A 21,950-nucleotide genomic window follows, 5' to 3' on the forward strand; every position below is an offset into this window, starting at 1 on the left:
GATGTGTTTTGATGCAGAAAGGAAGAGTAGTTGCTTCCACCTCAAGGTAGCTAAAGAAGCACGATGTGAATTACCAGATTCGTGACTTGTAATTTGCGTCAGTAGTACATTGCGTTGAAACAGTGGAGACAGTATCTGCTAGACAAGACTTGTGACGTGTTCACTAATCACAAGAGTCTGAACTACATCTTCACGTAGAAGAAGTTGAACATGAGACAAAGAAGATGGTTGAAGCAGGAAAGTGATCTTCTCCTCCCGAGCTCAAATGAGCTCGATAAACAGTAAAATCGAAAAAAAAAATCTGAACTTTTTTATGATAAACATTGACAAAAGTTTGCACAAATTCGTTATGAAATCACATTCTGATAAGGCGTGGTAAAAAACAAATTCGGTGCTTCAATTTTTTTTAAAAGTAGCATTTTTAGAGTTTTTTTTTTACCACGCCTTGTAGGAATGTGATTTTATGACAAAATTTTATAAGCACTTAATTTTTTGTCAATGTTTATAAAAAAAATCAGATTTTTTTTATTTTACTGTTCGCCCGAGCTCATTTGAGGCCAGGCTCAAAAACTCTGCGTCCGTTGGAGCAACTTAAGGATTGCACCACGAAGCTACAGTACCACCTTTGCAAGGCAAACGTAGTCGCTGAGGCGCTGAGCCGTTAGGCCTACGCAAATGACTTGACAGCCGGAGAAATGCCGCCAGAGTTGTGCCAAGCATTCAAGGAGCTGAGGCTAGTGAGAATCAGCAAAGCACCTTCCAGTTCCATTGCATGGATAAAAAAAAGTTTAAAACGAAGCACGTCTGTCTGATGGTTCCATACAGAAGATCTTTTCTTTTGCGCAGAAGACATTTATACTAATAAAAAATACAAAAAAGTCCTCTGGAACATCTACACTCTGAACTTTGGATCCGTAATAGCTTCATTTCAGTATTTTGTTAAAGTGCATCTACATGAAGAGAAAACACGGACTATCGATCGACGGGAAAACCAAGAAATCCGTTGATCAGTGCCACGACCTGCTTCGCCTCTCCTGGCATGTAAGGCTGGAGTGCATTCAGATCCATTGCCTCAACGGTCTCTCGCAGCGTCTGTGGATGGGCACAGAAAAGGTGATTCCTCTCGGCCAGTTCCTCTGCTAGCTCGCTTTGGTGATTGTCCATCAGATCTTCATTCACAACGACGATAAGAGGTTTGCCCAGTCGCAGCGTCTCAAATATGCTGCCAGAACCTGCCAGCAATAAGTTAGTCAAACAAACAATAGCTTGGAATGCCTTTTTCAACCACTGATATCGCTAAAATGCAATATCGACAGCATATTATTTCCATAACCCTCTTACTTTAAAATATAACATGTTCTCCAACAACAAAAGTCCAACAAACTACATACAGGTGCAACAACAGTCCTGACTCCATGATCACTAATGACTAACGCCAATTCAGCAGGCACCTTTGTCCACCTTCTACAAAATTCACAGGAACTGACCAACTAACATATTTCGCAATGCTAGAGTCTGTAGTACTTACTTCCTTCTCGCCAAAAAAATTATTTGAAGTTGAAACTACAAATCCATACACAATGACAGGAGAATCGAAATCCGTAACATAGTTTTCTACAGGTCTAAGTGTTATGAGTGCGGAAGAGGTTGCTTATGCCAATATTGTTACAACAACTAATATACATAGGCCAAAGGATTCACCATAAAGAAAATCTGCTTCAAGTATTGTTCCATTATCGTTCTCTGAAGAAAATAAATCCATAATTCAGATTTGATCATCACCTGCATGACTGATGACTAAGGATGCTTCTCGTATGTTGTCAGCTATGCTTGGTAAAAAGGTGAAATGCTCAACTTGAAGATTCGAATTTCCTGACGCCTATATTAAAGAAGAAACTGAATTCATGCTACATTCACACACTTATAAGTGTTAAATACAAACCACAGTCATTGATCATGGTACAGTGAAGCAGAAGATATTAGATAGTGCGTAAGAATTAGTAGGACATAAGTAGGCCTTCTGGTCTGCCAATTATTTATGCATATAAGGTGCAGTTATTGTTCAGAGATGAAATTATATGCTGTATCTTGGACATACCGAAGTGGTGCAATATGGAAATGAAGTTTATATCCACAAGAAATCAATTAACACATAAGCGAGTTAGTTCTGCATTTTTCCATCAGATCCTTCATTGCCCCAGTTCATTTCTACCTTATAATGCATAAAAGCCTAACTGTAAGCAAATTCTGGATTTCGGCCTATACAAGGCGTTCACCAGGCCATAATTTGACCTTTTCAATCATGAGATTCAACTATCATAGTTAGCACACAAAAATGTAAAACAGCGCGAACTTGCCTGAAATGTGGACAATCAAACATTTCTCTGCCACCGTTTTACCCTGACGCTGCATATGTTCCTTTTTTCACCACCTATTATGTTTAACTTTTTATCCTAAATTTTGCAAGCTTGAGAATTTGTCCATGTGATAAGTGTGGTATATGCATCAAAAGAAGTAAATTATTGTAGCATTAAAGGTATCAGCATCTCTAAGTATGTCACAATTTGCCACAGAAGCATCTTCATGCAATTTCTTTCCACAAGCAAGGAACAGTCTACCACCTTGATGTCAAATCAGCAATTATAGATCTCAGTTGATCAGATACTATGTCCATTTCAGGATTGATAGGCACAATTAAAAATCCATTACTCCTTGCAGTAGTAAACCTGACGAGATTGCAAAACATTATCCGACATTCCCTTCTTTCCTATTAAGTATACTATGTATTGCGATTTTGATAACAAAATATTGCATCTTCTATATCTAAATAGCTAGCCCCCACTAACAATTTCTCTCAACATGCAAGCATACCACATCATCCCACAGCATGCATGAGAAAAGACCCGCCCCCACTATCATGTCTCTCAACATGCAAGCATGCCATTTTATCATTAAACATGCATGGACAAAATACTCATCTTAACATGCAAATATACTCCCTCCGTTCCTAAATATAAATCTTTGTAGAGATTTCACTAGGGGACTACATACGAAGCAAGATAAGTGAATCTACACTCTAAAGTAAGCCTATATACATCCGTATGTAGTCCTCCAGTGAAACCTCTAAAAAGACTTATGTTTAGGAACAGAGGGAGTACATAAGATTTTTCAGTCTATTATGTTATTCATATCTTATAAATATTTTACAACTATATACGAATCAAACATAATAAATCATATGTATTTTTCAGTTTTAGCTTTTTATATTATTACTTCAAATATTCATGTTTCATACAACAATCGCATTAAAATATGTTGCAAAATATTCCCGCAACAACGTGCGGGGTATCACCTATTTAACGAAAAGGTGCAGTCCGCCAGTCACTAAACAAAACCACACAAAGAGAATGGACTGCAATATGGAGACAGATGCTACCTTGGATGGCATGTATGTTCCTCGGCCCATTTGAATCCGAAGGTCTGTGTAACCTTTCTGAAGTAGTGCTTGCTTGACTTCCTCAGAATCTACCACTTTGACAAGAGCATCAAAACTTGTCGTCCCTACTGTGACAAACACCATTCGCCTTTCTCTATCTCCCATCTCTTCTGATGAATAAGCTCTGTAGAAAAGCATGTTGGTATGAAGCTTTTTGAGTTCTCAAACAGTGGAGGGGACAGTATTGAAGCAAACCCTAGGCCATTTTTTTCCGGTAAAATAAAAGAACTATGGTACTTATAACTACCCCCAAATAGCTCATACATCCCTAAAAAAAAACAAGCAAAATAAAGCATCATTGCCCAATAAAACTGATCCCTCCGTTCCATGGTACATGAGGTTAGCAAAATTATAAATTCATATAGAATTAAGATTTCTGTCTAAGGATGCTTGTTTCGGCCATTAGCTCGCTCGGTTCCTAAATACTAAGTCTTTTTAGACATTCCAATAGGGGACTACATACAAAGCAAAATGAATGAATCCACACTTTAAAATATGTCGATATACATCCCCATGTAGTTCAATTGTGAAATCTCTAAAAAGACTTATATTTAGGAACGGAGGGACTGGAATTTAAACTGACAAAACCACATCTTGCTCGATACAGCACAATGCTATAATTCATCCTATAATCACCCATATCCCTCAATTCAGATTTCTATTTCTTCTATTTCTGCGAAACGCATCAATCTGAGTTCCATCAACACATTACACATAGGCACAGTACACGGTTCCATTAGATGCACACACACACACACTGTGACACTATTGCGCAAGAAAACGATAAAATTACCGAGTGCAGGGCGACGGCCGGCCGGGGAGTAGGACGGCGATGCGAATTCCTGTGCGGCTGGACGCAGCGGAATCCGGGCCCGGTGGTGGAAGCAGGGTGTGCAGAGGCCTAGCCCGGGGAGGCCAGCACCACGATGGCGGCAGCCAGCGGGCAGCAGCAGCACGGTGTCCGGGGCGCGCAGGACGGCGGGGGGAAGGGGTAGGTCGGAGGTCGGGAGCACGCGGCGGGGCGGCGGACTGCAGGAGCTCGTCGGTTAGGCTTGTGCGTGGGCTGTGCTGGGCAGAAGTATGAATCCCGGGCCCATATAGAAATCCTGGGTCAACAAAAGAGAAGAAGGAAAAGAATAAGAAGGCCCTGTCTAGATCCAGCCCAAGCAATCTCCGTCCACACAGTCCACACACACTCTAAAAACAAAAAAACAATTCCAACTGTTTTAAGAAGAAGAAGAAAAAAACATTCCAGCTGCTCGCGAGCCCCAAACTCCGACCAGTGCCGGCGGCGAGCACGATGTTCGAATTGGACTGCAGAGAAACCTTGCGAAAATACTTCTCCGCCTCCTGCCGCCCTCCGGCATCCTGCGTCATCCTCGAGCCGCTGGCGTGCATCGCCGACCAGGCGAACGCCACCACCGCGGAGGCCTCCTCGAGCACAGGCCACACCGTCCAGGTCACCGACCCGCCGGCCATCTCCCACGTGTGCGTCCACTGCCCCGGCCTCACGGACGCTGACTTCGCCTGCGCGGAGAAGGACCTCCTCCTCCTCTCAGTCACCTTCTCATGCTGCCCCGCACTACAAGGCCAGCAGGCAGCAGCCCCGGCCGGCCGTCGCTCCGCCTGCTCCCACGCCCCTCACACCCTCGAACATCGGGCTCCTGCCCCCGCGACGACGGCGACCATTTCGTGCTGGCCGGCCTCTGCTCTACGCCGACCCCTTGTGCTTTTGATCTCCATTTGTTCTCGTCCGCGACCTCGGGCTGGTGCACGAAGGTGCCGCAGGCAGATGTGTGACCTCGTGTCAGAAGAAAGGTGCCAACCATGTTAACTTCTAAGGTGATTCGGCTTGGAGGAGGCACGCTGGGATGGGCTGATCTCTGGATGGAGACTGTGGTCTGCAAGGTGCTCCATGAAATGCCCGTGCCCATGCCCGTGCTGAGCTTCATTCAGTTTCCAAATTCCCAAATATGTTGCCCGGCAACAAGAAGGGTCTGAAAGCATCCCCGTCTTGGGCCTGCGCCAATGGTCTGCTCAAGCTTGTCAATGGTATGCTCACGAATGGTGGTACCATAACAGGGATATAATCTACGACTCAGACTGCTACAAAAAAGCCCAGAGAAATTGGTTGGGGGCCATGACATGGCACAGGATGACTTCTTGGAACTATTGGCACAGGGGGTGCATGACTTATGACAAGGAAATCTCAGTTGACGGCCAAAAAAATTTGAGCTGTTCCCTGAGCCGGTGGATAACATTGCCGGCGAGTTGACATCGGAGAACCTGCTAGTGGCTTAGAGCATCTCCAATAGAAGATGTATATGCACAAAACCATCAATGCCAAAAACCATCTCTCCAACACATGGTGTAGATGCAAAAAGAAAATACACCTTCGTCTTTCGAAGTTGTAAACTACAACATCTTGCGATGCAAATTTGCATCTCTACCTCTAGGAACCGCCCGCCAACCCATCAATTGTCGCGGGAAATTGGATGATTTGCCCTACTTTATTTAGGCATTAGATGATTTGCCCCATTTTACATATGATTAGATCATTTGCCCCATTTTTTATTTTCTTTTGATGATTTGCCCTTTTCAATTACTGTAATCATTTTCGGATTTATATTCCTTTTTTCACATGCGAAAAGACACAATTGCCCCTGTGGCTAAATTATACTAATTCTTCCCTGATCTTATCTCTTGTTGGACTAGTCCCAGTCTCCCAGAGCATCGACGAGGTCACCATTCCTTCCCCCATTCCTAACTAGTATTGAAACGAGAGGAAGCGAGGAGGCCGACGACGACACTGTGGTCCCAGCAGTGGCCTGGCGCGGCGGCTCCAGCTGCAGCTGGAGCTTGACGACCCGGCCCGGCGCGGCCGCTTCCACTGCTGCTCGGCGGCGCGCGCGGCGGCTCTAGCTGGAGCTTGACGACCCGGCCCGGCGCGGCGGCTCCCGCTGCTGCTCGGCGGCCCGGCGCGGCAGCTTCCGCTGCTGCTCGGCGGCCCGGCGCGGCGACTCCCGCTGCAGCTCGGAGCTGTAGATGGCGTGCTAGTCGCTGGTAAATACTAATTTTATTCTGTGATTAATGGATTTACAACCTTTTTTGTGTGAGCTCGTTGCGTTGCCAGTAACAGCCATGTTGGACTACCATCAGATCTATATACGGGATCCCGTCTATATACATGCTTTGCATCTTGACATATGCACTTGGTTGGAGATTGACAGCAGATAAAAGAATAGACTGACAACATATGTTCACTTAGCACATGGAATTGAGAGAATATATTACACCAAAATCACGAACTGATGCCACAAAAAGGTTGCTCGGTTCAAATGGCATGATAAATTAGTCCGAGTTTACATCAAGCAAAAAATATATTTTTCCAACTAAATATATCTGAAATTGACAAATTTAAACATCTCTTAGAATTTAAAATAGCAGTTCAATGCACTAAAATTAGAGCTTCTTCCTCCTTGGGGTCAATTTTTTCTTGCATGTAGTAGAATGTGGAGGGAAGTGAGAAGTAGGTGATGCTATAGAATTAATAGTATTTGTCCCAGATGGCTGTGACGCATCGTCTTTAGTTATAGCCATAGCAAGCCTCCTGCATGTTTACACACCAATGTTATAAAAGTAAGAATTTTCTTGTGCATGAATCAAACCTGCATACGACACATATAATAGTTACCTCCTTGTGGTAGGCCCGGGGCTATTATGAAGGTTGGGAGGCAGTGTGATCGTTGTTGTGCGTGTAGGTGTCGCAACAACAACAGGAGGGAGCTCGTGAGCAGTCACGTCACTAGAAATTTTAATCACACCGGATGTTACAAAATATAGTATAATAGTGGCACCGTGTGTGTTTGGGGTGGGATGGGAGAGAGGGGAGATCATATACTAACCAATCTGGAGCAGATCGTGGTGAGCCATGGACGCAAGAGGCGCCTCCATGTCCGGCAGTCTGTGGAATTGTCTCAGCGGCCATTTCTGTGAAACCCCGTTGTCCGGTGGTCATCGCAGTTGTTGATGGCTTGGCGGCCGGCGGTGGATCCACCTCTCCTCTAGCCATGAACATGACGACCAAAGCAGCAGAATCAATCTATGATTTGTTAGTATAATTGATTCTGTTGTGTAAAGCCACGTGAAGAAAGGGATATAATTTGTTTCCTGTTAATTAGTTGCTTCGGTTGGATACAGCCTTGTAAAGAGCAGATTTGTACAGTATCAAATTATAATTTAGCCACAGGGGCAATTGTGTCTTTTCGCATGTGAAAAAAAAGATATAAATCCGAAAATGATTACAGTAATTGAAAAGGTCAAATCATCAAAAGAAAAATAAAAAGTAAGGCAAATGATCTAATTGTATGTAAAACTAGATCTTTAATGGCGCGCGTTGCTGCGCCCGTGCTTTTATTAATATAGTATGGTAGCTTTAGAGATTTGTGTAAAAACATGAGGTTATTTTATTTAGCAAAGTTCTTGTTTTATTTTCAAATGTGAGTGCAGACTGGAAGTTTAGTCATTTTCGCTCAGCTGGTTATGGGTCTTATTTGAAGACACTTGAGAAAACATGTATGGTTATAAAACATAAACAATACGAAACTGATATATGTATATAGTGCATATTTCCCAATCCAACAAATGATGTATCCAAATTAGCATACTATTATTTTTGATTCAAGGTATAATAAAACAAAATCATAAAACATAAATCAAACTAACAACAAATTAGCATAGGTACTTCCCCAAATCATCATAGCACTAAAATGAAATAGTTTACATAGCCCACTATCATTTTTTGATTCAAGCTATAATAAAACAAAATCACAAAACACAAATCAAAATTACAACAAATTAGCATTGGTGCTTATCGAAGTCATAGCACTAAACATTAAGAAGCAGCGTGGTATCCTCATTCGGCTACACATACAACTACATGCATCATCACCACTTCAATTGTGCATTATGGCTAACTTGGTCAGACAAAACACTTCCATCTATGTTGTATGTTCAAAGGGTAGCTCGCAGACAAGTTTGCACTTGACAAATAATGAAATGACAAGTATTGTTTCTTTGTTATTAACAAATCACAAGCATTTAGATTAGAAGTCTACAAGGGAGAAGTTTTGGATGGAAACGTTGTTTTCTTTAAATTTGAAAGAAATATGATATATGTAGTAGCCCAAAATACATGAACATAAAATATCCAAGACCATGCTAAATAAAATATTAACACTGGTAATGAGAGCGAAATTCTCTAGTGGAAATGTTAACTATAACACAAGATGTGATACCTGATTTTGAATTTATCGGTCTAGAAAGTGAATTTTACTTTAACGACATCAACACCCCATTCTAGTATACCTGAAACAAACAAATAAAGAATATATTCTTTCTCTGATTATTGCATGAAATGTACTCCCTCCGTCCCATATTATAAGATGCTATTACATCCAATATACTCACATATTGGATTTAATAACATTTTATATTCTGAGACGGAGGGAGTATATCACAAATGCAGGAGGAGGAAACAATATAAGACTCAGTAACTCACTCCATAAGGAGTATTGAGTCGGCACGAGCATCTAGTAAGCACTTCATCGTATCAGGTAGGACATTGTTCGTTGCTTGCAGCCATCAATTAACACCTATATGATCAATTTTACACACATAAGCACCAACACGTAAATTAATTATAATTTTTTGAGTAAATGCTTGAAATGTCATCACAGAAAATGTACACACCAATAAATAAAGTTGCATCTATAGACTACGCTGAACGAAGCTCCGTAAATGAAGACATCAAGAAGTAATGTTACATAAAAATAGCAAGAACAATTAAAATAATATACACACATATTAAATCAAACAAAAAATTTCAGCTATTTCTTCAAACTATGGAAATGAAATTGCTAGGTCTCGATCCTCCTTTATGATGGGCTTGTTTGTAATTACAATTTATTTATTTCAAGGAAAGATATCTACGTAAAGCTTAGAATGGACATCAACAGTTGTGAACTTGCCGGAATGGTCACTCTGTGATGTCTCATTCTAGGAGGTGAGGGGGTTTTAGTGGTGTTTCTCGGGTTAGTGGATAACTGGAAACAAGTTTACCTAGTATCCATACACACATCCGGTGGATACGACAATAACATATGCACTCTAAAGCAAATCTAGTAATAAGGTTAAGTGTTCATATTAAAAACATATGTTCATTTAATCATATTTTACCATTGCTTCTTGGAGAATATATATGCCACCTGGACAGGTGTGTATGCTCCTAACACACACAAAAAAAAGAACTGCTACATGATATCATTAATCTAAGATAGAATGAAAAAACTGAATCCAAAAGTTAGGCAACATAAGTCAGTTAGTACAGTTCATATGACAAACATTTCGGAAACAACATTTTCCAAATACATTTTCTGTTGCAGACTTTCTCTGTTTAAGCCAGGAACCATAAGATAAAAGCACTTAAGGATTTCAAGGTTGAATTTCATTACCCATTGGTTGGAAAAAATAACAAAAACATTGTAGTATTTGATTTCAATAACTTTGTGGCTCTTAAATTTTGCTTCCTTTGGAGTACCTTATCTGAAAAACATGAGAGTAATTATTAGCAAAATTTACCAACTGCATATCAGTATAGTTTCTTAATTCAAAACTTTGTGGAAATCGAGCACCAATATAACCTTCACCATAGTAAAATACCTTCTAATGGATATATTTTTGTGGCATAGATCTAATAATGTTATGCTATCTTTGCCATTTTCGTATATGGATACATACACCAAAAGGAAGCCTCTGCCAAGATTAAACACCATCACAATTAGTACTTTAGCGGTGGTAATCATCTGCCTTAACTTTAGCATGGAGCTGAATTAGATTCATAATACAGCAGATCAAATCAACCTGTAACCCAGCAGGTAATAAGTCGAAAAGAAATTCTGGCAACAATGATGATTGTTCCTCATGTTGACGCTCGTGAGGAGAAGGCAACGAAGCTCGCCTAGAGATGGGCGCTATGGCATTTGAAAAAAATATTCTCAATTAAAAACATGAAGAACGGCGAACTTGTATGGAAAAGTCAGCAAGTAATCATAAACAAGAGAACTACACTAAGTTACTTCTAAGCCAACCACTAGTGTGATATACTAAGTCATAGAGAAACAGTTAGCGCATCACAAATTTTGTAGACATCATTCACTAAAAAGAAATAGAATTTAGTCAAATAGTTCAGATTTGCACATATATGATCCTATGATGAGATAGAGATGGAATAAAACGTGAATTAGACAGCCAAGAATGATTCAGAGCCAAAATCGAACTGTTGAAGTTCCAGATTGCGTGAGAGGGCTGGGAACTTGTATGTTGGTGTTGTGCCATGATGGTCGTTGTTGTCATCCGAGCATGAGGTCACACCTGCCGGATCGGATGTCCTTGCAGCTCCGTGCGTGTGGATTGTATCCAAAGCCTATCGACACACATTGACATTTGCCTCTGCTTCTCCAAGTGGTGATTTGACTCTAGAGCATGAAACATCAAGTACTATGTGAACGAATACAGGGATTGAACATAAAAGGCATGTGTGAATTACAAATCATCAAAAATCAAAATCTGAGTACCAACATGTTCACAAGATAAAGAAAAATGTTCTTCACCAAAATTTTGCTACGGCTTGTTCCTTTTCTTTTCTTTTCCTTCACAAACCTGCACAATTATCTGAAGAAAATGATCTTTGATATATATTGACTGCAGATTAACACTGAAACACTACTGAAAGTGTGTTCTAGGAGAGAGGTTGGGGAGAGGCGGGGAGAAAAAAATCATGAACCACTTAGCATGTACTTGTTCCCCTGGAGAGATAGTGGCAGCAAGGGACATCGGAGTGCAGACACGATGAGGAGCTCGACGGAGTCCATTGAAGCGCTCAAATCCATGGTCGAGGGCTTCCTCCTCCTCATTGCCAGTCACCGTGGCCGCTATAAGTGCGCCGGTGCGGGGTGGCATCATCGAGGTTTGTGAAATCGCTACACGAGGAGCTGGGCGAGGATGCGGTGGGGGAGTCCGGCGGATGGTGACGAGGTGCAGGTGGCGTGGGTCAACGGGGAGGAGGCATCGCTGGATGTGTTAAAGGAGGATCGGAGGAGGGATACGAAGGGGAGCAGCCAGCGGAAGGTGACGAGGTGTATGAGGCCGTGGTAAAGGTCTCGGGGCGGCGTGGCAGCTAGGGTTCGCCAGATCGAGAGGGCAGAGGTCGGGGAAGATGTGGACAGACGCTTGCTCTCTTGGTCACGGGTTGGTGGATGGGGAAATTGTTTAACGGATTGATAATTCCGCGAATGAGCGGCCCGAATTAACCACAGGCCTCCGAAAATGCTACGGGAGTAGCAGCCCAGTAGGACAGTCGGTCCAGTTCGCGATCCAAACTTAGATCGGACGGCCATGTATGTATCGAACACGAAATCTAACGGCTTGCGGATAAGGATGCGTGAGAGGCCAGGGAAATGGTGCAGTTTTACTGTCCTAAATGGGGCAAATCATCTAATGCCCAGATAAAGCATGGCAAATCATCCAATTTCCCCAATCGTCGCTTAGTTGCCTTGCAAGCAAACAACCGCTGCCTGACTCCCGACCGTTTGCGTCCTGCTATCCGCCCGCCACCGCCATGTCCAACGCCAATGACCCCGTCGCCTTCTTCGAGTTCACCATCGGTGCCCTGCCCCACCTCGTCGCGGCTACCGCCTCCACCTCCGCGCCAATCGTTCCCCATGCGGCCGTTGTTGCCGCCTCCATGCTGCCGCCGCTAGCTCACCGCCCTGGATTTGCCTCACCACGACCGCTCGCCATCGCGTCGGACGCTGCAAAGAAGCAGCGGTCGGTCAAGCCTCGCGGTGGAGGCGTCAAGCGGCCAGCGGGCCGCAGCCGCAACCCGAAGGCAAACCCTCGGTCGACGAAAAACTCGAGGTCGGACGCGGCTATAACGGGCGATTTGCAACCTTGCCGTCCTCCCCCGGCCATGGAGCTCATCTTTCACCTCCTCCTCCGCCGCTGTCGACCACGGATGAACATGTGGCCACACCGACCGTGACCGCATCCAACGTGTTTGATGATATGTTAAAAAGGTAAAAAAAAATGTATAGGCCCGATGAAGTGAAGAAAGTGAAGGGAACCAAGGCCGGAGACAATGATCGCAAGGAAGGATTTGATGTCATCGTCATGGTGAGGAAATGTGGAAGAAAAAAGATTGTTGAAGCTCAAAGAAATGAAGGAGAGGAGTGAAGCCGAGCGTCGAAGGGTGTCGGTCGAGGAGAAGAGGGCGGAGGCCGAAGAGAAGATAGCGGCGGTCGAGGAGAGAAAGGTTGAGCTTGAGGAGAGAAAGGCGGCGGCCGAGGAGATGAAGATGGTCGAGGAGAAGGCACTCAAGTTTATGTTCATGGACACATCCACTCTTGATGCCAAAGCAAAGGCTTATGTCGAACTTTGTCGTGATGAAATGCTCTTGAAGAAGCAAATGCTCATGAGAAGCATGATGGGAGGAGGAATGGAAGGTGTCATGGGAGGAGGAAAGGGAGGGGGACGGGAGGTGCCATGGGAGGAGGAATGGGAGGTCGAATGGGCGGGTACATGAACATGATGGGTGGTACCAGGAATGGTGCATTTGGGGGAAACATTGGAGATGGCTTTGGTAGCAACATGGATGGTGGCTTCGGTGGCATGGGAGGTGGCTTCGGCAGCAACATGAGCGGCATGGGAGATGGTTTCGACTGCAACATGATGAGTGGCATGGGAGGTGGCTTCGGTGGCAACATGATGAGTGGCATGGGAGGTGGCTTCAGTGACAACATGAGCGGCATGGGAGGTGGCAACGAAGGTGCTTCCGGTGGAGTTCGCGGCAACAAGCCTCCAACGCAAGAGAACGTCGACAAAGATGCCATCGATGATGATCATACCACCGTCCACAGTGGCACTAGTGAGAACGGAGAGGACGTAATTTGAGTGATGTCTCAGTTGACGGCCAAAAAAATTTGAGCTGTTCCCTGAGCTGCATTTTCATTTGTTGGACCAAGAACTTCGTTTGAGACAAATGACTTTTGCTTGTAGGATTTAAAACTATGGTTGATTATGCACTATTGTTGCTACAATTATGAAAATGCAATGTGCAAATGTGGCTGTGCGGTGGCTGTGTAGCAGCCGCGCGGCCGGTGGCCGTTTTTTACATCTCTAGTTTGCATCACCTATTGGAGTAGATGTTTTACATCTCCGTTGTGCATCATCTGTTGAAGTTGCCTCTTTTTTGGAGATGAAAAACACTTTTGCATTTTCTATTGAAGATGCTCTTACCCACTCCTCAGCTTGACCTTTCATTGTGATGATGTTGTTTAGATGTTGTGCAAATCGAAATCTTGCAACCAAAAGTCGTGGCTGGTTATTCTTGACATGGAAAACAAAAAATTAGTCGATTTGGACCACTCTCTCTCAAAGGATATTTCATCCCAGCCTACCCTTCTGCTCTGTCCAATTATCTGAACGTAGCTTTTGACAACATAATGTTTTCCTGTCAATTAACTCCTTCTGTTGCCGAACTCTCGAAAGAACCTGGTACATGAGAATCATGGGGGATTTTCTGACCAATTGGTGAGGCTTTGACCTTTTGCTGATGAACGATTTAATAGGATGCTTATATTTGTTGTATCTGCTAATATCTGGTGTTGTGATGTACTGTACAAGAAATGCTATAAACAAAGTAGTTTACGCCTTTTATGGGTTTATCTCATACTGTCCCTGATGCAGCAATGGAAGGTACTTCAGGACCCTCGGAAGGAGTTGGTGAAAAAGACATTTGTGCTTCCTGAAATGCTTACATAGAGAATTTTTATGGCGACACTGGCTTCTCTTATTCTGTTGCCTGACCTTTGCATGACTCTGCTGTTGTCATGTTCTTCATTGGGCTATTCTGTGTTTTCCTGCTATCTGTGAGTGGATATCAATTGTGATATGGTCATGGCCCTGGGTTCGGCGGTCGGCTGGCGTATCCAAGTAGCAAGCTAGCTAATTTTATCCCAATGCCTTCTTTAATTAGCTTAGCTATTTTTGCTGAACTGGTTTCCCAGTTTGTATATACCCTGTCTGTCTGATTTGCTTTCCTCAAAGCCAGGTGGTGAAAAAGTTTCTGTTGAACTAAAATATTGAAGTGGTTCTGAAGATAATCTGTTGTATATTTGGAAGAATAATTATTGTGAAGTCCAGTTTAAGCAGCAGTAAAGCACCCTTTCTTGCATTATTCTCTTTCTGCGAATAATGTCGAAAATGTAGCTTTTCAGATCAGACAGTTCAGGCAAGAGGGTCACAAATTTGCGAATAAGGGAAAATGTTGCAGGCAAAAACTGTCCTGGCAGATCTTGCTGGGCAGTTCACAAATCATAGTCTTACTTTCAGTAAAATATGTGAGTATAAATGGGTGGGTAAGTGTCAGGTTTACAGGAGGAAATGCTTGGGCAAATGGAAACAGCTCAAGGGATGTTTTCTGTGCATTCTGTCTATAAAGACTTGGGAAATGCAGTCGCACTTATACTATTTTGTGTAGAATAAAAATCTGCCCTGATAGATCATTTATCTTAGTTAGTGCTGATGATCAATAAGTCACTAAAGATAATCTAAGAAAGAACGGTAAGGTTGATAATGCTGTCAGTATATTGCAATGTGTGTGATTATCAATCATATGTGTCTTTAGTTGCCGACATGTCTGGGGCATGATTAAATTTTCTCTGGTGTGCAGAGTGTTTCTCATACTGTCAATGGCATTTTACTGATTTCTTGGAATCCTCTATGAAAGTGAGGAAACTGGTTGTAGTTGGCACTGCAATTTCATTTGTCCCAGTGAGGAAACTGGCTGTAGCTGTCTCTTTTACCTGCCCTTGGTTAGGTTTCTGGGGTTTTAGAGGGAGTTGATGTGGGGAGAAATAAAGTGTCCAGTTGCCACTTTCAATAGTAGTTCATCCTCTTCGACGTCGTTTCTTTGTTGGAAGCATCGTTATGGAGATTTGACCTCTTGATGGGAGCACATGGTTGCGGCATGGTGTCCAGTCCAGAGTTGGCGGTGGCGGGGTGATGCTCGGGTCTGCGGTGGCGTGTCCGGTGTGGGCTGGTAGTTGGCCGGCGGTGTTTGGATACTTGAGCATTCTTGACTTGCCGGCAGCGCCTTTCAAGCCATGTTGAATGTCTTCTTGCCACCGGAGCGGCACATGTCCGCCTCTTTATCAGATGTGTCTTCTCTCTCCGGTGTCGACGATCTTGTTCGCATGTTTGTGTTTCGCGCTTTTGTTCGTCTTGTAATGTTGTGTCCCTTGTACTGGTTTTTGCCCGGTTTTCCTTTGTGTCCCTTGTACTGGTTTTTGCCCGGTTTTCCTTTAATAAACCGAGCAGTTCCCGGCCATCTTTGGCTTCTGCTTCTGCAATGGAATCTTAGCAGCTCTCCTGCTAACTTTCAAAAAAAGTAGTAGTTCATCCTGCATCCATGGTCCATGGCATATTGTTCGGATATCATCTCCGCTCTCCAGCTGCCGATGGTTCACAGAATTTTAAATGCTCAAACATTACAACGCCAGTATAGTTTGCATAAAGAGTTGCTGCAAAAATATTTCCCAGAAAAATGAGACGTCAACATATCTGTCCTCGCTACTAATATTGTGCGAACTTGAGAAAAAGGTTACCAGTGCAACCAGGCACAGAAGTTGGAGGCATCGCCGAAAAATTTAATGCTCCCATTTGCAAGACAGCAACACATTACAACACCAGCACGAAACCAGTGCCTATTCTTTACTACTAATATCTCATCTGCTTAGCTCTTTCTTCCTCCTCTTCAATCTTTTTTCTGCGTAAGGCTTCTTCTCTCTGCTTTTGGATCCTTTCCAGCTCCAAATATCGCTCCATCTCTTTCTGATGCTGCTCCTGAGCTTCTCTCCTTTGAGATTCCTCTACTTTCCTCCGGTTCTCCTCGATCATCCTATCCAACTCCTCCCTCTCCCTCCTTTCTTGCTCCTGCAAAATTTTGTAGATGCAAAATTAGATTTGGAAAACATTCTATGAAAACAAGCAAATAAGAGATCTTATGTATCTGTTTGGTTTCATTGACGGTCAAAAGCAGTTTAGAGAATTGCGCTACTTATCAGTTCTGGCGGGATGAATGCACGCATAGGGGTGTTTGGTTGGGCTTCCAGCCAGCTTCCGTCTACCGGCTTCTAAGCCAAAAGCTCCTATTTAGGGGCTTTCGGCCGAAAGCCACAGCTGCAGCCGGAAGCCCCTAAATAGGAGCTTTTGGCTTAGAAGCCGGTAGACGGAAGCTGGCTGGAAGCCCAACCAAACACCCTCATGTATGTTTGCATACATTTATTGGCAGGTACCAATACCATCCAAGCTCATGATGAAGCTAAATCAGTCAAAATCTAAGTGTTATTATCTGGGTTAAAGACCTAGGATAATATATCGAAAACGTGACCAATCCACAAATCCCAAGATATTTCCTTAAATAATGACTAGTACCGATAAGGGAGGCATGGCATGCATAATACTTACTACTTTCTGCCTGGCTTCATGGAGAGCTGCTGCCTTCTCTTTTTGTAGCTGAGCATCAACCTCATCGAATAACTTTTTGATACCTTCCTCTACTCGGTGTTTTATTTCATCTTTTACTTCCTCAGAGTTCAGACGCTCCTCAACATTTTTCCTAACAGCTTCTTCAACTCTCCTAGCAAGCTCCTCTTCCAACAACTTAAGTTCAGCTTCCTTTTGGCGTCTGCGATGAAAAATGTTTAAGTTATAAAGGATTGATTGGCTTTGGCCATCAAAATTATTATGCTACTACAAGTGAAGGAGTCGATTTAACATTAATGAGCAAAAGTTCAAAATGAAGCTAAGACACATATGCACTGCACAAACAAACTAATAAAGTAAAACTGCAACAGTATCTTTATCCAGAAAAGCCAAAGTACAACTTCTAAATGTGGCGTGCACACAGATAATGAGAGAGTTAGTTCGTGAGACGCGTATTTCGACACGAAATTGGGGAGGAACAAACACCAGCGTGATCCATTAAATAAACAGAAGCAAATATTTAATTACTCACTGTTATCCCTTAACTCTGTTGTTTCTGGGAACACCTGCAGGAGCAATCTACAGTAATATAACGGAAGAACATGACAGAGACATATACAGAGAAATAGGAGATTTGGGGTGCGTTTGGATCTTAGGCAAGCTCAGCTCCTAGCCTTGCCAGGCAAGGATATTCATTTGGTTAGGAAAATAAAGCTAGCCTCTGGTTGCAATTTAGGGTGCTTTTGGTTTGCTAGCTCACCTAGCTTTGCTGGGCTAGGTTTTTGTAGCCCATTCCGGCTAGGGCTGTCAAAAGCATGTCTTACTGTTTGGAAGAGAAGCAAATTAAGTGTAAACTGTCCAAAGCGGCCACGACCTCTTCTCTTGCCCGTGCGGGAGAGCCGAATTGGCTCGCCTCCATCGGCAAGTTTTTTGTGGCAGTTGCAGGCCAGGTTGCCTTCAAAAGCTAGCTTAATTTATCTTACCAAACGGCTATCCTTGCCGAGCAAGGCTAGGGACAGGCCTTGCCTAGGATCCAAACGCACCCTTAGCCTTTAACCGCCACAAAAAAGCTTGCTGACGGAGGCGAGCCAATTTGGCTCTCCCGCACTGGCAAAAAACACGAATGTGGGCTCTTTGGCAGTTAACGCTTTAATTTTGCGCCTTTCCAAACATCAAGCCTTGCTTTGACGACTCTAGACGGAACTGGCTAGATTAACTTGGCCTAGCTAAGCTAGCTGAGTTAGGAAACCAAACGCACCCTTGGAGAACAGTTGTGGTTTTTGGGAGATGGTACAATTCATGTTTATAAGAACAAAAAACTTCAGATTTAAAGTTGAGATGCCAGTATAAAATAGAAGAAATGGCACAAGGTCCGTAATTTTTCCTTGATGGGTTGAGGATTAACATATAAAAAATTAAATACTTTTAAATGTGATGCATTTTATTGATATTAGTTCACAACAGCCCGGAATGAATCTTTTGGTTGTTTGAGCAAACCTATTTCAAACCAACTACATTAGTACAAACAAGATAGAGAAGATTTGTAGAAGACTACATTTTTACAAGCACAAGCAAAGTGTCAATATGCAAGTTAAAGATTCTCTTTTTTTTAGAAAAAGGAGGATATACCCCCGGCCTCTGCATCTGGACGATGCATACAACCATTTTATTAATTATTCACAGAGACCATACATAGTAATACATCAGTCAGCCCGAAGCCACCGTCTAGGCAACACATGTTGCTACTCCTATCCCTTGATGAAGGTGTGCTGAATATCCGGGCCAAATACCAAACAAATATCACACCAAATCCTAACATCTATAGCCGGATGCCCCAGCCCAGCCACCACTGGCACTGGATCCCATAACGGTCCGGCGCACTCTCAGAGGCTGCCTCCACCATCTTCCACCATTCCATCTCCAAAGCTAGAACAGACGCATCTTCCTTGCTAGGTCTGTCGTCGACGCCACCACGGCGCCAGACAGCGCCACCATCCTGCATGTATCCGTCTACACGTGCCTGTCGCCGAACCACCGCAGCGCCATGCCGCCGGGACCCACCGCAGGGCTCGCGATAGAACAAACACCGCTCCTCCTCTTGTCCCGTCCACCCAGCACGTACTCCAAAACGATGCCCTCAGGAGGAAACGACATCGTAGATGCCATCATCGTCCGACCGGTAGATCCAGATCTAGGGTTTACGAGTGTGGTTCCACGACCTGCAACAACGATGCCTCAAGATGGTAACGGCGTCCTAGACGCCGCCATCGTCCGCCATGACCGAGGTCGGCACGGTTTTCACCGGAAGTCGCGTCACCCGATATCTCGTGGCTGGATGGAACCGAGGAAGGCTCGTCGTGTAAACGAGGGCGCCGTCGGCATGCCGGCAGGGGGCCTCTAGCCGCCCCTCACCGATCCTCCTCGCACCACCGGCCGATCAAGATCAAGTCGTGACAGATCTGGGCAGGACACGCCAGATCCGCAGCCCTCGATGTAGCCCTTGCACGCAGCCGCCGCCCTTGCTGGATGGAGCGCTGCACCGCCACCATCCAACCTCCGACCAAGGCCGGCCATGAGGGCCACGAACGCCGCCGCGCAGTAGGGACGCCGCCCTGACTGCCGCCCCCGTCACCCACGCGCGCGACGGCCCCTCGGCCTCGCTGGGACTCCGCGGCTACCACCCGCCCTGGCACTAAGGCGCAGGACCCGCCGCCACCGCGGCCCTAGCCGGCGGCAGCGGCGGCCGGGGAAGGAGATAAACTCTCTAGCGGCTAGGGTTTCGGGGCCCCTGGCGTCGCCCGAGGGGAGGCGACGCGAGGGGTCTGGGGTCTCCCTATTGCTATGATGTACGTCCTTTTGATGGAGTTAAAGATTCTCTACAATAAAATACAAGAGTGACCAAGAGCAGATGGCCATGCAAAACTGGAAAATATGTATGCATAGAAGAATGAAAAGGAGTTTACCTTTTCTTTTCGTCTTCCTTCCTTTGTTTTTCAATTAAACTGTTCTGTTCGGATCCATGACTTGGGCTGGAGTTATTTACAAGAGAACTTGAGCTGCTCCGACTTCTCCGTCTTCTATGTCTCCTCGGTGATGGAGGGCTTCTGCGCCTCCTAGGAATTGGGGACTGGCTCCTGTCCCATCTAGGAGAAGGAGACGGACTTTTTCTCCTAACAAAGGGATGACTGAACTTAAATAGGAACAGAAAAATACAAAACCAAAAATGCTCTAATATTGATAGCTGTAATCAGATGCAACGTTGCAAACCATCAATGGGGCACAAAAAAGATGACTTGCATTCAATTCAACTTTATCATATTTTCTTTGCTTGACTTAACCATGACTGACACAAGTCCTAGATATTATGATGTTCAGGTTTCTTCACAGAGTTTGCTTAAAAAAATTATCGCATACAGGATATACTTGTACAAATCCTCCCATCAGATTCCATTCGAAAACAGACGTGACAATAAATCTTGTATACTATGAAGTGCAGGCAACCTAGAAAAAAATACATTCTACTATCTACATAACCTCATTCACTTATATGAGATCGATTGCCAATATCAGAAACGAAATATTATCTGTAAAGCCATGACAATGTACAATAGATTGTGAAAAGAGCATTCTTACACCTTCCTCGTGTTTAATAATATATCATGTAGCAGCGTCCATGAACATCTGAGATGACATTTTTCGACAAAGGTCTGAGATGACATGACACCTTAATCAGGTCGTATTGGCTTGAAATGCATCTTTTATTTCAGGTGACTTCCACATAGTCGCACCATGTCCATTCTTTGATGAATTTGTTTGCACAACATTCCAGAAAACAAACAATCACTATATCTCATAAATCTTGTAGGGACTAGCCAATCTGTAACCTGAGCTAAATGAATGCGGACAGTAGCGGGCGTCGGAACTAAGACAGCATCGAAACACGCCGGAGGGCGGGGCGTACCGGGAGGAGTAAGGGGAGCGGCTGCGATCTCGTCGGATCCGCCTGCTGCCGTACCGCGGCGACGGGGAGCGCCGCCTGCTGCCGTACCGCGGAGACGGGGAGCGCCGCCGTCGGTGGGGTGGCGGCGAACGAGACACCACGCGGGGCATGCCTCTCCGTGGGCCCTCCGCGCGGGGAGGGATGGCTAGGTGTAGGATGCAGATGGGGCGGCACGGCGATTCGGCGAGGGGAACGAACGGCGGAAAGCCGGGGGATGCGAGGGATTGGTTTGATAGAGAAGGTGGGGGCGAGGACCCAATTGTTAGGGGGTATTTGAGATTTTTGTGCATTTGGTTTATACTCGCTCCGTTTCTAAATATAAGAGCATCTTTAATAGATGGTTCAAATGTAAAAATAATTAATTTTTAGACCGTCTGGGACAAAAAACGGTGCTCCAACAGACGGTCCATATACAAAAAAATTTGGACCGTGGCCTCCTCGTGATGTAAAATCCAACACGCCGCGGTGCAAATTTACATCACGAGATGCATCTCGTTCAAAACCAGCCGCCGCCTGCGAACGCCCAACCGTCACTTCCTTTCCGTTCCCACCCGCGCCTGTCCACCCGCCCAAAGACCAGCCGGCCAGAATCCGCCGCCGCGACCGCCGAAAACCACGTCGTCGGCGCCGCCACCACCCCAAATCCCCGTCGTCGCCTCCCTCGCCGGTAGCCGGCTCGCAGCCGCCCGGACGCCGCCGAATCGGGAGGCAGCCGGCGCGGGATTCGACGCCTCCGACAGTCTGGTTGCTATAGTAGGCCTCCACCGGGTCTAAGGCTGCCGCCGACCTCGTCCCCGTCGGTCGTGAGCCTGTTCACGGCCGTTGCGCTGGCCGCACGACCGACGCACGAAG

At 44.7% G+C, this 21,950-nt stretch overlaps 2 protein-coding genes across 2 annotated transcripts; both read right to left on the reverse strand.

Moving 5' to 3' along the window:
* Nucleotides 1–741: 741 nt before the first annotated feature.
* Nucleotides 742–4,580, reverse strand: LOC123449574 (UDP-N-acetylglucosamine transferase subunit ALG13 homolog). Its single transcript, XM_045126848.1, has 4 exons — nt 4,290–4,580; nt 3,437–3,620; nt 1,783–1,879; nt 742–1,232 (listed from the first exon to the last, which is right to left on the reverse strand). Exons 2-4 carry the CDS (start codon nt 3,599–3,601, stop codon nt 973–975), a joined length of 522 nt encoding a protein of 173 aa, XP_044982783.1. The 5' UTR covers nt 3,602–3,620; nt 4,290–4,580; the 3' UTR covers nt 742–972.
* An 11,535-nt stretch (nt 4,581–16,115) lies between these two features.
* Nucleotides 16,116–21,332, reverse strand: LOC123449575 (uncharacterized protein At1g10890-like). The gene is made up of 4 exons (XM_045126849.1): nt 21,060–21,332; nt 20,062–20,268; nt 17,081–17,300; nt 16,116–16,546 (listed from the first exon to the last, which is right to left on the reverse strand). The coding sequence occupies exons 1-4, from the start codon at nt 21,206–21,208 to the stop codon at nt 16,331–16,333; spliced, it is 792 nt and encodes a 263-aa protein (XP_044982784.1). The 5' UTR covers nt 21,209–21,332; the 3' UTR covers nt 16,116–16,330.
* Nucleotides 21,333–21,950: the final 618 nt, after the last annotated feature.

This window comes from Hordeum vulgare, chromosome 4H (assembly GCF_904849725.1).
Source record: "Hordeum vulgare subsp. vulgare chromosome 4H, MorexV3_pseudomolecules_assembly, whole genome shotgun sequence".
Taxonomy (NCBI): domain Eukaryota; kingdom Viridiplantae; phylum Streptophyta; class Magnoliopsida; order Poales; family Poaceae; genus Hordeum; species Hordeum vulgare.

What these genes read in the sequence shown, in the direction of transcription:
- LOC123449574 (XM_045126848.1), bottom strand. Translation starts at nt 3,601, where the DNA reads ATGGGAGATAGAGAAAGGCGAATGGTGTTTGTCACAGTAGGGACGACA. An exon ending in GAACATACATGCCATCCAAG is followed by an intron (nt 1,880 to 3,436) that starts GTAGCATCTGTC and finishes TCTTTAATATAG; the next exon opens with GCGTCAGGAAATTCGAATCT. An exon ending in CTTAGTCATCAGTCATGCAG is followed by an intron (nt 1,233 to 1,782) that starts GTGATGATCAAA and finishes TATTGCTGGCAG; the next exon opens with GTTCTGGCAGCATATTTGAG.
- LOC123449575 (XM_045126849.1), bottom strand. Translation starts at nt 21,208, where the DNA reads ATGCCCCGCGTGGTGTCTCGTTCGCCGCCACCCCACCGACGGCGGCGC. An exon ending in AAGGAAGACGAAAAGAAAAG is followed by an intron (nt 17,301 to 20,061) that starts GTAAACTCCTTT and finishes TTTTCATCGCAG; the next exon opens with ACGCCAAAAGGAAGCTGAAC. An exon ending in ATGAAGCCAGGCAGAAAGTA is followed by an intron (nt 16,547 to 17,080) that starts GTAAGTATTATG and finishes AAAATTTTGCAG; the next exon opens with GAGCAAGAAAGGAGGGAGAG.